The sequence below is a fragment of the Gallinula chloropus genome (assembly GCF_964237585.1).
Source record: "Gallinula chloropus genome assembly, chromosome: 1".
Taxonomy (NCBI): domain Eukaryota; kingdom Metazoa; phylum Chordata; class Aves; order Gruiformes; family Rallidae; genus Gallinula; species Gallinula chloropus.
The window spans coordinates 134,973,447-134,987,961 of NC_140085.1; the positions used below are offsets into that span (position 1 = coordinate 134,973,447).

At 38.2% G+C, this 14,515-nt stretch overlaps 1 protein-coding gene across 2 annotated transcripts in view; it reads left to right on the plus strand.

Moving 5' to 3' along the window:
* Positions 1 to 14,515, plus strand: part of MID1 (midline 1) — a gene marked incomplete at both ends in the record, with an annotated part of 97,036 nt that overhangs the window by 19,591 nt on the left and 62,930 nt on the right. Inside the window, one exon of one of the 2 annotated variants that reach the window (XM_084272824.1) lies at positions 10,344 to 10,427. The exons of the other annotated variant lie outside the window; for it this stretch is intronic. Coding sequence (XP_084128950.1) covers positions 10,344 to 10,427 — 84 coding nt within the window. The remainder of the gene's footprint in view (positions 1 to 10,343; positions 10,428 to 14,515) is intronic. 2 annotated transcript variants of the gene reach the window in all.

A 14,515-nucleotide genomic window follows, 5' to 3' on the forward strand; every position in this document is an offset into this window, starting at 1 on the left:
CCTTTATACCTCGGATTTATGGCATATACAGCGAAAGTTCACAGATTTTCAATCAGGAAATCTTGCCTAGAAGTAACAAAGTCCTCTACATAACTCAAGCTTCCACCTTCCTAGATGATCCAAATGATGGAAACAAAGCCACCAGCAGCTTTCTAACTGCAAAGAGGCTTTTGCATAGAGAGAATGGTCCATTTTACTTTTGTTGAACCACTTAACACCGTGTGTTGATGCTTCACTAGAAGAACTAGCCCTGGGGGGGTAATATTTCTAGTGAATATTTAAAGTTTATGTAAATGCCCTGCAAATATATGTATTCACTATATTCATCTAGAAGTTAGAAGAATGAGTGTGCAGTGTGAGGAAATATGTCACCAGGATATTGTGCATTTGATGTTTGCTTCATTTTTATTTCTCTGTTTCATACTTCTTAATTTTCTTTTTTTTTATCCATGAACAAAGTTATGGTGAAAACAGAGGGAAAACACATCCTGCCTTTCTGTTATTCATTCCAATTCACATAACACTGTTTCAATAGGAATTTTAATTTCTGTAATGACTTGTTACTATATCTATTTGGTTTATTATCATGAGAGACACAAAATAATTTAGTGTCCACTTTAAAGAGCAAAAATCAATGACACTTGAAGACTTTTTCCTTCCAAGACAGAAGGAAATTCTTCCTGAACTAAGACAACTCTACTCAACTACTTTGCTTTCAAAGTACATAATTACATATCTTTTTGGTATCCTAATGTGTTTTTTCCCTTTCAAACTGCGTATGAAAGGGGATACTTGCTACATTGCTGAAATTCGTGGTTCTAATACATGTTAAGGTATTCCTGAGGCAGATATTTGGTGGGCCTATCACTTACTGACTTCTTATTCTGGAGACCATCAGCATTCATGGTCTCATTGTAGTCATCAATCTCTCTGAACATTGTAACTTGGTATTTGACTGAAGTGAAAGGATGCTTATTTTGATGATGTATAAATTAATTGGTGAAAATTCTGGGTTTAATGTAATTCAATAATTACAAATATTTCAAGACAAATAACTTTTATTCAGGTAATGTGTTAAAAAATCTAAAAGAGAGAAAGAGAAAAAAGAATTAAAATTAGCACAGAACTAATGTAAGAGAAGAAAAGGTAAATAAAATTTGTGTAAAGGCCACTTTCCTGTATGTTGAAATCTTGCTGTTGATTTAAGCAGAAGAGGAAACTTGCTCTTTAGTAGAATGACTGCTTGCAAGATGTGGGAGTGTCATTACATAAATTGGTTTTGTGTATTTTCTATATTTTTTTACATTATGGAAAGTGCTAAAGACCCCCAGTCTAGCATTTAATGTCGAAAGTTTAGTAAACCTCTTATTTTTATTGGCAACCTGCAGCCTGTTGCAGCTCTCATTCAGTTGTCAAAAAAAAGGGTCTTTAGTGAGGTAAAACATGAGCTTTTAGTGTCTGGGGACTTGGCAGAGGATGAACACTGGAGTCTTAATTCGGCATCTGGTGTACAATAGGTGATTTCACAAAGCACCTTTGCAATTTGGCAGCCTTGTTTGCAAGAGACCTCAGGATTAAATGAGCCTACAGTGAATTACTTAGCATTACCCCATAGAAGCCTGCCTCTGTAGGTCAAATCTGAAGTTAATTCGCTAAAAGCACTGCAGTTTCTTCTTCCTGTGCTGCTCTGGGCCTCACAGTACAGCAGGGGACATCTGGTTCAGCTCAGTACCTACTTCACCCTTTAGGTATTGGTGTGAAATGTATTTGCATTTACATTTACATTTGAAATCCCTCGAAGAACTCAGTAAATAGAGATCTGACACTTGATGAAAGACTTCTAAAATTTTTTTACCAAAAAAAGCCGTATCCAGAATAACCAAATTAAATCTTACTGTAAATTCTGTGGGTTGTATTTAGAGAATTAGAACTAATATTGTCCTAGTTCTTTCTGCTCTGATTGTGACTCCTTATAAATTACCATCCAATTTTTATCATCTGTTTTCAGGGTTGTGCTTCAATTTCTGGGCCCTGCGCTTTCAAAGTTTGTATTAACACCGTTCTGTGATGGCACAGCTGATCCAGGGCTTGTTGGCATCAGCAGAAAAAGCCCTACATGGCTTTGAAAGCCATTGCACAAGTACCACAGGGAATCGATGGCTGCACCCATAAAAAAATTACTAGGATTAATTTGAATGTTTTGTCTGCATTTTTAGTAGTAAAGCCTCAAGTGAGGTCCATGAAGTCAAACTGTGTATAAACCACTTACAAAGCACTGCAGCAAAAGCCATGTGCTTTGAGGACTTAATCGAGTAATTAAATGCCCAAGTGCCATGAACTATGCTTTTTGAATTTAGCATCCGACTGCTATTTATTGATTTACTCCTCTACAAGCCCTAATAATGTCATTGTATAGATTTTTTCTCACATATCTTTCATCTCTCTCCATGCAAAATGTGTGTGGAAACCTTTAAAATACTAGATTTTTTCTAAAATTTGTTTGGTTTCAAGAAAAAAAAACAAACCATACTCTTTCAGATTACTCTTTGTTCTGTTTGTTCTTGGCTGTTTCATTTACATTTTAAAAGGCAGAGATCACTTTCTAAAGATCTGTACTTTTACTGCATATAGGTGACAGAGGATGTAATTTGAAGATTAGGTCTTCTTAGGCAAGGTGCCACAGGAGGCCATGAAGCATTATGTATTACTAAGTCCAGATGTATAAGGGCCTGCAGCATGGGGTCTCATATGTGATTTTTTTGGTTCAAGCATGTTTCATGCATATGTTGCATCTGATTTTTAGTGCAGTTCTACTTTACTCAGTGATCCTTGTAGAATGGCTGACATATAAGGAGGTCAAATGATTTTCATAAGATTCACAGGGTTCTTGACTTTATTCCTTAGCAAGCAGACTGAGTGACCTCCTTATTTAACACTCATGTATTTTACAAATTTAAGAAGACCTCTGCTTTGAGTCTCAAAAAATGTTTTCAAATCAAGTCAACTTTCCTAAATAGGTGCATTGAATAATGTAGGGATAATGGGAAGGTGTTGATTGTGCTCTTATGGGTAATACGCTCCTTTGGTGTGCTTCAGTCCCGTGGGGTAGGATAGCCATGATGGGACCTCTACCTGGAAGAGGTCACAGCAGTCCAATGCATTTGCCTGCACATACAAATTATCTGCATTTTGTGGAACCATTTGGAATGGGACTTTAAAAGACTCTACACGTTCTCTCAAAACTTTTGAGAAAAGCATTAAAACAACAGTATAGTATGTATCATCCCCATGTAATGGAAATATATGGTGCAGTGATCTGCTTCTGTCTCCAGTTGTACCACATGCAAGAGTAAGGGCCGCTCATATGAGGGCTTACGTGATGAACTCCAGGGCTGCCATTTCACTGCACTAAGCAGAATGGGTAAATGACAGTATTTTCCAGGAATGCCTCCAACCAGCATTTTTTTACCACAGTACAAAATGCAACAAACTCAAAGCACCCCTTCCTCTTTGGCATATTTTCCACCATGTGAGAAAGTTACATGGACATGTTAAAAGAAAAAAAAAAAGAACATACTCTTTTAAATGTAGGGCTGTATAAAGCAAGAGAAACTCACTTGAAAATAATAAATAAATAAGAAAATAATAGTATAGTCTGTTTTTTAAATCCTCTAAGTTTCTGGGTATCCTTAGTTTAAACTAAAAAAACATTGTCTTAAACATTTTCTGGACTGCGATCCGTTTAAAACAGTACTGCTAGCATTGTTGCATCGTGCAAGTCATCATTGCAAAGTAGGAGCATAGCATGTCCCAAAAAATCAGAGACATAGCCTTCTACTACTAGCTGTTACTTTATTTCTTCCTGTGAGTCACCATCAATGGTTGCAGTAGAGATCATGCAGGTTTTGAACTGTAGAGTGGATTGTAGCTGGAAATCAATTCTTTTAGTTGCTGGTCTAGCATTACTCTTGGAGAACTTGGGGGCTGAAAATTATTTTGCACACTGTTACAGATACAGGTACGATCTCTTGACTTTTGTCTGGACTTTTAAATCTAGATTCTTTATCTAAACTTTCGAGCAGACAGGATGGGAGAAAAGCTTTCTTGGAGCTTCAACAAAAACGGCAGTGTGAAGTGGAAGCAATGTGGCACTGCAGAGCACCACAAGCATTATTTCATCACTTCTATTGTGCTCTCTCCTCTTGAAACACTTCAGAGCTGTATCTACTCCCACACTTTCTGTGAATGTACCCTCAGTTTCAAGAGAGAACAGAAAGCGTCATGTTTATCTTACCCACAGTTGTTGCCAAGCCTTGAGGTGGGACCTAAGTTTTGTTGTTTCTGTTGGTGGTCAGGTTGAAGTGTTGTGCTCATATTCTAACTAATAAACAATGCTGCCTCAAGTAGCTGGAAACAAATTTCTCAATTTCTACCTAGTTTATTCTAAATATTTCGATGTTTATTTCAAACAAGGAAACTGAGCAAATATTTTGTTTTTAGTTATGTTAGATAGAAGTATCGTTAAAGTTTTACAAAGCACTATGTCCTAGTGGAACAAATGGTGCAACCTGAAACTTCACCAATAATGAATGCTGCAGTGCAACTTCCAATAAAAGATCTCAGTGCAGGGCACAGGGAGAAAAGATCAGGTTTATCTTTGATCAAGCGCCAAAAGGATCAAGAAAATAATGATAGTCATTTTGCATTCTTTTATTTTCACAGAAAATATAAGATAAGCATTGGAAACAGTTGTTATTTATGTTAACACAGGAGTTCATTTTGAAATTACTTTTATCTATGTAAAACAAAGCTAAGACTGAATGAAATAAAATTGTATACTCTCCTCCCCTCCTTACTCTTAATATTTACTAAATTGACTTATCTTCTATCATCTCCTGTCTAATATTATATTCCATTCTTCAGTCTGCAAGAAAAAAACCCTTTAGATTAAATACAGTTTAATGCTTGGGCAAGGAGCCACGTTTAATGCTGTAATTCACTTCAACAGTTTTTGATTATTTCAGAACCAGTAACTGAATCTCCTGTCACTTACACACATTATTAGGTCACAAAGCTTCAATTTCTATTCTGGTGTAAACTTTAAAATAGAGACACTTGTGGGTTTCTTTTTTCCTTTTTCACTTAATTAAGGCATTCCAATCTGTGTTGCAAAGAAAAGAGCTAGTCCAAAGGTGAACCCTACCTGTCTTTACGGAACTGTCATTACAGAGCACTATAGATGTTGGGGTGATAGGATTGTGGGGGGGGGACTGGGAGCAGGGATAATTTTGAATTTGGAAATTCACTTTCTATTGCTGGTTTTGTAAATGCTTGTGTACATTTATTTACTTTCTCCAGGAATGATCCATTTTTAATAAAATTTATGCAGAGAGAAACAGCAATTTCTTGAGGGAAACAGAAAAGGAAAACCATCTCAGAATAGCCATTCTGTTTTTCATAATGATTAGGGAGAAGTCCGTGTTGGAAGTTCACAACTGGTTCTGTAAGTGAACATATATGCAAGGGGCAACTTTGTGAAAAGGCGTGATGGGGACTGCGTGCTCCAGTCACAGGCTGCTAATTGACATTTAAGGCAGCTTGTTCAAATCAATCATATGGGATGCCAAAGTTCAAGTATGTGTTCAATGTAATATATGTTCAGTATGTAGTTATTTATAAACATTGACATTGCAGCAGGAGCATGGACCTCACACAGGTGAGATCATACACAATGAGAAAATTGCTGTGCAATTCAGGAAAGAAAACAGAGCTCCTTATAGGTGTTGTTATGTTGAAAGAGTTATCTTGGGGCCAAAAGAAAATGTAGAAGTTAAACCTTATATTTTCCTTATCCCATGAAGTTTCTGAACAGTGTGTTCAGTCAATGCAGTTATCTTTCTACCATCATTCTTACAACACTCTACAGTCTTCAGTAATTTTTTTCTAGAATACATTCAGCCAGCTGTGGCTTTCCTCATACTTTTCCCTTCCTGTGTTCCCCCACTTTCTTTTGTTCCTTAAACCACCTGGGCTTCCTTTCTCAATAGGTGAAACTGTTTCCTCATCCCCATCTGTCTGCTGCTCCCTTTAAAACTTTCCCTCGGAGAATATGCATCTAAGAAATCAATTTTTAAGATTTTCGACACTCTGATCTTTAATGACATTTGTGGGACTTGATGTCTTTCTTAGCACCCCCTACAGGCAGGCAGTCCTTCTCATGAGAGTGCTTGGTTTTAGCTTACTGCTAAAATAAGATCAGTTAAGATTGGTCAGGAACAAGCTCTGAAGGGGAAGGAGCTCGGGAGAAACAAACAAAGCTTGAAACAAAAACCGCTGGGGTCTGGAGAAAGTCAGCTAATTGCATGGGTTGAATAACGCACACTCACAGAAGTTATTTAATCCTGCCAAGACATTTTCAACCACTGGCAAACACGTGCACGAGCAGGTATATACTTTTATATCTGTTTGTGTATATGTTGGTATTGGTCTAAAACAATTGCTTAGGGTACGATGAAGTTTCTCAGATTTTCAGCCTTCCTTTTTCAGCTGTTCACATGCTCCTGTCTTTGCTTGTTCATATGCTGAGCATTCCCCACATAGACTCCTACTCTTGTGTCCTCACAAACATCACTTCCAGTTTTGCTGTTCTCCTCCTCATTGTCCAAGGTACTGCTGTCAAAATTTTATGTCTCAGCTATTGCTTCAGGCATGTTGTGCTGCCATCACTTGAGTATGCTCATGTGTTGATGTCCTGAATTGCAACTTCCTATGGTTCCTTTCAGTAGCCTAAGTAGGGGTACTTTTAGTGCACCTCCTGTGTCTTCCCTGTTCTTCTCATTGTCTCAGTGCTTCCATTTTCCAAATACACACCCATTTCTCATGTGTAGTCCCCTACACATGAGAAAAGCTCATGTAGAGCAAAGCTCAGTGATTCAAGGCGAAGACACTTCAGGCTCTAAGATGGCACTTCCAAAGCAGTGAAATCTGTATTTTTCTTTGTTCAGAATGTCACATTGCAAGGAATTTTAAAATAATATTAATAAAAAGTGATATTAATTTTTCTGGGTTTTTTATGCTAGGATCTTTACTTGTAATGTTTAACTGCTTTTGGGCAGGGACTAAATTTTGGTCTTACATTTATACAGTATCTAGCAGAGCAGAGTTCTAATGTGTGACAGGACTGCAGCAGGAGACAGAAGAATACAGTGTGTCGCTTCAATTTCTTATCTATCAATTACTTTATTGTGGGTATTTCAAAACTGAAGACTAATTAACTTTTAATCTTGGATCCACTATATAACAATATAGTAAGTATTAAAAACTACCAGGAAAAAATGTGAGTTTTAGGCTTATGGGGTTTTTTTAAACTTATAAATATTTGGGATAGTTCTCTAATCAGAAATTATTGGGTTTTAAGCATACTCTGTAATATTTACATAACAAGTTGATAAATTGCTTTAATTTTGACCCACTATCACTCATCAGTAATCAATTAGTCATTTGTGGGTTATGGATAATTATCATTATTTGAGTTCTAGCCTAAATTCTCTTAACATTTAAACAAGGCAGCATTTGAGTCAGTGTCCCTGGAGGGAATGTTTCAGTGCTCAGCTCTGCCTTTAATTACTACACATTTCTTTTAATTTTGCAATTATTCACTAGTGACATTTTATTTACAGATAAATGTCTCATGCACTAAAGGAGAAGAGGGTTTCTTGCAGGCTCAAAATTCAGTGTTTTGTCCGTTCCTCTCTCCTGACAATTAGTATATTCACCAATTCTCTGTATATTGCTTTATTTCATGTGCACATTCTTTTATAATTTGAAGGGTCACATCAGCCTTTGCATGTTGTAGAAGTCTTGTAGATTGCTAGTGCTGGGTATCTGCAGAATTACAAAGGAGCTTAAGAGTGAGTATAGACTTATGCAGTTCAATATATTCCAGCCTAAGTCCTCTGAACCATTTCAGGAGCCAAGAAAAAGGCTCCCCTCCTGCTCAGCAGATGTAGAAATGGAGCACTGTCATTGCAAATGACAAAGTCTACCTGCAAAGATATGATGGATTACCAAGTGCTTGATGTTACTCTTTGGAAGGAATTAGCTAAAGAACAGGTCTTTAGGATTGGCCAGTCCTTGGGAATCTTCTTAAAAAGTGCTTAGAGAAAATGTGCCAGTCTACAGCTGTAACTGTATTATTTTCATAATTTAGTTCTTCCTTGTTAATTTAGGTACTTTTCCCAAATTTGACAGGTGCACAAGTATTGAAAACATGAATGTAAAACTCTTAACAACAAATGTGCTAAAAAGCAAAGCTGTATTCACTGTAATACTTGACTATAATCCTTTCCAGGCCATGAACTATGTTCTTACTCATCCTAGTACATCTAGTGATACTGCAGCAGTGTATTGCAATATTGCACTACAGTACACCATGTAATAATGGATAGCATATAGTATCATATGTATTTTAGTATACTGCATAAAGATATGTAGTGGTACCCTGCATTATTACTGGTGATACGGCCATTATAACAGTAGCACTTTCCAGCTGAGGTTGATGTTATACTCTCTGCTTTGAGAGTGGTGGACGCTCAAGAATTTAGCTAAGAATTTCTTATTTTCTTTTACTTCTCCTGTGACTAGAGGTTAGCTTCTTTCCTAGTGTGTATAACCCAGCCCCAGCCCAGGCTGGAGACTGCAAAGTAGGCTATATGGGTAAAAGGACTCACAAAGCTACAAGTAGAGCAGCCAGTGCCTTGATAACCCCTACAAATAAGCCCATTTTCTTCTGTGAATTCAGTTTTCTTTCCTTGCCATACTTTCTTGAAAACCCTTGTGTGTCTTCAGTACCTCTTCCCTTCTTAAGGCAACTGGCCAGGCAAGTCAAAGGGCTGCTTCCCAGGTTGGCGCATGATTCAGTAGGCCCTGTGGGTCAGTCCAGTTCAAACCACAGTCTTCCTCCTCAGCAGGGCCATTAATGGACTCCTCACTCCCCTTGTCAGCAGTCAGTTTTAATGAACTTTGTAGGACTTCAACGTATCCAAGACTTCTGTCTCAGTTTGTAGGCTATTGTAGACATCTGCATGGAGGAAAAACAGACATTCAGTTCAGAGCTAGAGAGCAGGATGAATTTAAATGACACCCTGTTGGACACAAACCAATTTCTATCCTCAATATTTTCTCTCCCTTTTGAATGCTGAAGAGCCACTTTGCTCCTTCTCCAGCACAACTCTACACAGCTAGTTGGACCAAATGTTTGCAGGGAGTGTCTGTCAGATTTTTCTATACTTATGAGTAACCCCCCCACTTCTACAGATCCCTGTTCTGAGGGGACTCCCAATTTTACAGTTGTGACTTGTTCATCTAGAAAGATAACCAAACCATAATGACATGCAAATAAAATATTTCTGACTAGCTGAAATCTGACTGAACTTTTCCTTGTAGAACAAAGAGTAAGATGCTTCTTTGTGTGGAAAGCAGGTAGATGCTACAATGGAGTATATAAATCAACTATGTTGAGCTTATGCAAGATTTGGAAAAGTTATTTAGGAGCTAGAGTGCCCAAAATATAATCTTCATGGGCACCTATTTTTTCTAGTGTTTTTTAAAATACGTGCATGGTGAATGTCTCATTCAAATCTGAGACCTCTGGACAAACAGATCAGTCACACTTTTAAACAGAAATAGCTTGATTTTCAGAGAGGCTGTAAGACTTTCAACAGTCCTAAACTTAAAGAAAATAATATAGGCTCTAGATACAAAGGAAAATATCACTTATATAAGTTTTTTCTGAGCAGTTTCAGCTAATCAGACACCTTGATAGGAGGGATGGTTCTGCTTTCCTACTTGCTTCAAGATAATTTGTTATCCATCTCCTCACTGGCACTGGCTGTTACAGTCCTGGACCTTTGGGGAGGATTTGTTTTCAACAAGATTAATATTTTGATGTGCTTGAATATATGTCCCCATATGCTGCAGTGCTGATGAAAGGGTGAGAGTAGGAGTGCCCCTTTCAACAATGGCACCTTCTTAAGCTATTTTAATAACTTTTGAAATTAAGTCACCTGCTGCCAAAAAAATAAATAAGACAAATAAAACTAAGAGTCCCTGTCTGACTACTTGAGGAAAGGAGCTTAAACAGAGTCCACCCTGTATTTGGAGAAATGGTGTGGAGTTTTGTTGTGAGGGAGTCATTTCTGGAGTGTCAGAACCAGTCTCTGAGTCACATGCCACACACTGACCTTGCTATTTAACTCCTCCCCTGAAAATTGCATCTACCATAAATAAAAGATGCCAGGATGCCATAAACTCTCTCTGTGTCAATTCATTTCTTTCTCACCAAGGAACTAACCCCACCCTGGAGTCCAGAACTTGCTGAGAATTCAGGAGCTGTGGCAGTGTCACTCTGTAGTGCCATGATAGGCCAGGTAAGGAAACCTGCATTTATCATTAAGTTGCCTGAACACAAGCAGAAACACATCCAGTCATAAGGACATTTTTAGTGGGCATGTGAAATGCACAGTGTCACATAATGGAATAAATGAGGGCACTGTTTATTGTACTTTAAAGTAGAACAAGTCTTTTGGCCACATACGTAAATTTAAAATAGATCTTAGAAGACAAGTAAGACACATTCATATTGCAGATCATCATGCTGGTTCAAAAGAAGTAAGTAGAACATCATTAAATGATCAGGTTTAATGAGTAACATTAATTTGCAGCTGGAGTTGACTGGCTGTTTTGCAAACTGAATAATGTTTGACCAAGGAGACACAATCACACACCTCAGCTCATGCTTTTCTGAGAACTGGTACCAGCTACACAGTTACTCTATTCCTTCTCTTTCTCTTTTATCATCACATACAGTATCAGATCCTGACTATCTTTTTCTTTGGGAAATTCCTCCCCCTTTTAATATCACATCAGTAACAAGTGGTGATCTATATAATTATATTTTACAGTGTTTGAGGGGACTCAGTGAGTCAGGGTTACTTTTCAGTGAATCCACAAGAATACTGGCTGTGAAGTGAAGACTGCCTGGCAACTTCTGACCCTTTAGCACCCCAGTCTTCCTGCTCTGTCACAGCTTATCACTTCCTCAGTTTTCCTGCCACTACTGTCTATGGAGCTGCATTGCAAACTGCATCTCCTATACTGGTTTAAAATATATTCCTATTCCCTCCTCCTTTATTTCAGAGGTTTATTTGTAACCCACAGCTAGTTTGCATTGCAGCTGCCAAGAGTCGTGACAGCCGGACAGATTCGTGACAGCCACATAGAGTGGTGCTAGCAGAGTCAGGGTAGTGGGGCTGGCAGGACCATAAAACTGACCTTGCCATCACAGCCCATAAGTGACAATATCCCACTGAAGACCACAGGACTCTTAATGCTCAGTGTTCTTGTAATGTATCTAACCAGTTCCAATGGGTTGACTGGAGCAGGCTGCTCCCACCCAACAAGTGGCTGCGTGTATTGCATTTACATGGCAAGGTTTTGGTGTAATGGAGAGCAGCTGTTGAAGACCTCTGGGTGCTGCCCTGGGGGCAGTGCTGCATTGCCTCATTAGGTAGAGTTAGGCTGGTATTATATTTCTTTCCTTTCTAGATGAAGGAACCGAAATACTCAGTGATGTGACATGACAAAGGGCAGAGAATAAACATCACTCCTGGGAATAAAACTTATGACGAAATGTATGTGAAAACTTGTTCTGTAGTTTGCTTCCTACCAGTCTGTGCTCAAATAATGCAGGTTTCATAACTCATGTTTTCTTTGCCAGATGTTATCAGTCAGGAATGCTTTTTTTGTAGAAAACTACTCAAGAAAGAAACATAGTAAACCTGTTATATTTAAAGGCATGCTGATGTGCACTAGAGCTATATGCCATTTCTGAAATTTCTTAAGGAAATGGTAAATCTTGTTTTGTCTAAGGATTTTTTTCACAAGGGATTTGGGATTTGCTGAGATATCTCTGTGTGGGTCAAGTCAGACTTACTCATTTTATTTTCAGAAGCAGTTTTTCTTCCAGACAGTGAGTCTGATTCATTGAACAGATAGCACTGTCTAGCAGCGTAAGAGAAATGGATAGTCCTGAATAAAAGCGCCAAGGAAGAACATTTCACCTTTGGCATATGGCAAGCGTTGGATGAATACTAAAATATCTTTAAACCAACTAGCAGAGTCAGGCTGTGGCTTTCCTGTGTGGTCTTAACTTGTCTCTGGATGTAAAGAACACAGACAGGTTTGCTTATCACAGTATTAGCACCTGGGAATACTATTTTTCTTTTCCACTGTGCAATGTTTTCACGGATTTGGCCTCACAAAGAACATATTTGCAACTGCAGATAACATACCGTTGAAAAACATAAGTCAACACATTGAGCCTGCTATAACACCAATTACTTCATTGTTTGATTGCAATCCAAACCAGAGCTTCAGAACTGAAAGTACAGACAGACCAGAAGCCAGTGTAGTTCAGCGTTGTCCACACTGAAGGTGTCAGCCATGGTATAGAAGTGTTGCAGGGACAGCTTGGTTGTCGTGGCATCCTTGACTGGAGTTTATCTGGTAATAAAGATGGAATTGAAACTCAATGAAACCCACATGTTCAGAATTAACATCTTAGCATTCTTTAGAAGCACTTTGATAGTCAACACTTTCACTTCTCTTTTGGCATGAGACAAAGTGTTGCCCGGTGGCCATACACAAGTTTTGAATGATGATGGTTGTATGGCTTGTTGTCGGGGCAGAGCAGTCTCTCCCACTGTGAGCCCAGGTACCAGAGAGCTGTCTCCAAGAGACAGATACACCCCAGCCCACCTTAAACTTGTTTGATGTGTATCCACTGAATAGCACACTAAAAAATGCCTCTTGTAGTTTCCTGATGTGTTTTTCCATTCTTAGGACAAAGTTATGCCACCACTTTGCTAAATCCTACACTTCAGATCTGTCACTATATTTGTACTATAAAGGTATACTTGACTGTCCTATATTAGCCTGAAAACTCAGTGCTCTTCATGTCTTTAACAAAAGGTTTGAAGTGACCCATGTAGAACCTTAGGCTTGTATGTCAGATTCATAGAATAACAGACTGCTTTGGGTTGGAAGGCACCTAAGGATCACCTGGCTCCACTTTCCCCTGCCATGGGCAGGGACACCCTCCACTAGACGAGGCTGCCCAAAGCCCCATCCAAGCTGGCCTTGAACCCTGCCAGGGATGGAGCAGACACAGCTTCTCTGGGCAGCCCGTGCCAGGGCCTCACCACCCTCAGAATGAAGAATTTATTCCTGATATCTAATCTAAATGTCTCCTCCTTCAGCTCATGTCCTTGTCCTGTCACTGCATGCCCTGTTAACAGTCCCTCTATTAATCTCCAGATTACGTAACACAGACTCAAAATTATGATAACTTTGGGAATTTTTTGTGATAAATATCATAAGACACTTTATCTGTTTTTCAAAGTAAATATCAGCAGTGCAGTTAGCAGGGACATATTCTCAGCTGACACAAATAACTTCATCAGAGTCATAATTTACATCAACCAAGTATCTTTTCCTTAAAAACAGATGCTCAACATGTTAGACACTTTCCAAAGCAACAAATTGCTGTAGGCCAAAACTGTCACACATTTTGTGAGAAAACACATTTTGTGAAATAATTGCAACTTGGGAAATAAAGCCACTTTAATTTCTGCTTTGATTGGCAATGTCAAAAAAAAAAAAAAAAAACAGAGAACTGCAAACTCCACAGTCTTCTATTTGGAGAACTTTATAGGAAAACTAAACACCCAACCTAACTATAGCTGATGACAAGTTGCACTGTATTATACATTATACTTGGTAGCAGGTAGAATGAAATAATGTTGTCCTCTAACACCCTGCTAGCTTGAGGAGAGTAAAAAGCTGATGTTTACATTGAAATATCCTTAACAAAAATGAAAAGCAATCATATTAACATGGCAGCCTTTTAGTAATCAAAAGATGGATTAGGAGAACAAGTGCTTTATTTCAGTCTCCTTTTCCAAGATTAGGTGGGCTGAAACCCTGACTAAATAAAAATAACGGCAAAATTTTAGAAACAGAAATCTCAGATTGGTAAATTAGAAGACTAAAGGATCCTTTGATACTTCTGTTTTTCAGTATCTACAATAGAGCAGCATAACTAGAGACAGCTGTTGAACCATTTATGTTCTTTACTTCTCTTTTTTTGCATATAAGCAGAATTCCCAAGGTTGCAAAAAAGAACTGGGAGAAACAATTAAAACAGAGCATTGCCTCTATTGGTCCCCTTTATGTGATTTTGTTGTAATATATGATTGCATTTTGCTGGCAAATGGAAATGTTTTCCTAAAAGGAAAAGTATGACTGATATCATAGGAATCATTTGAGAATTATAAGAATGTTGTCCAGAGCTGACTTTTTTCTATGTCAATATGAGCCCACACAAAGGCTTGCAAAATTATTCACCTAGAGGGCTCTCCTTTTGAGGGAGACTTAGTTCCTAATTCCTTCCATCTTC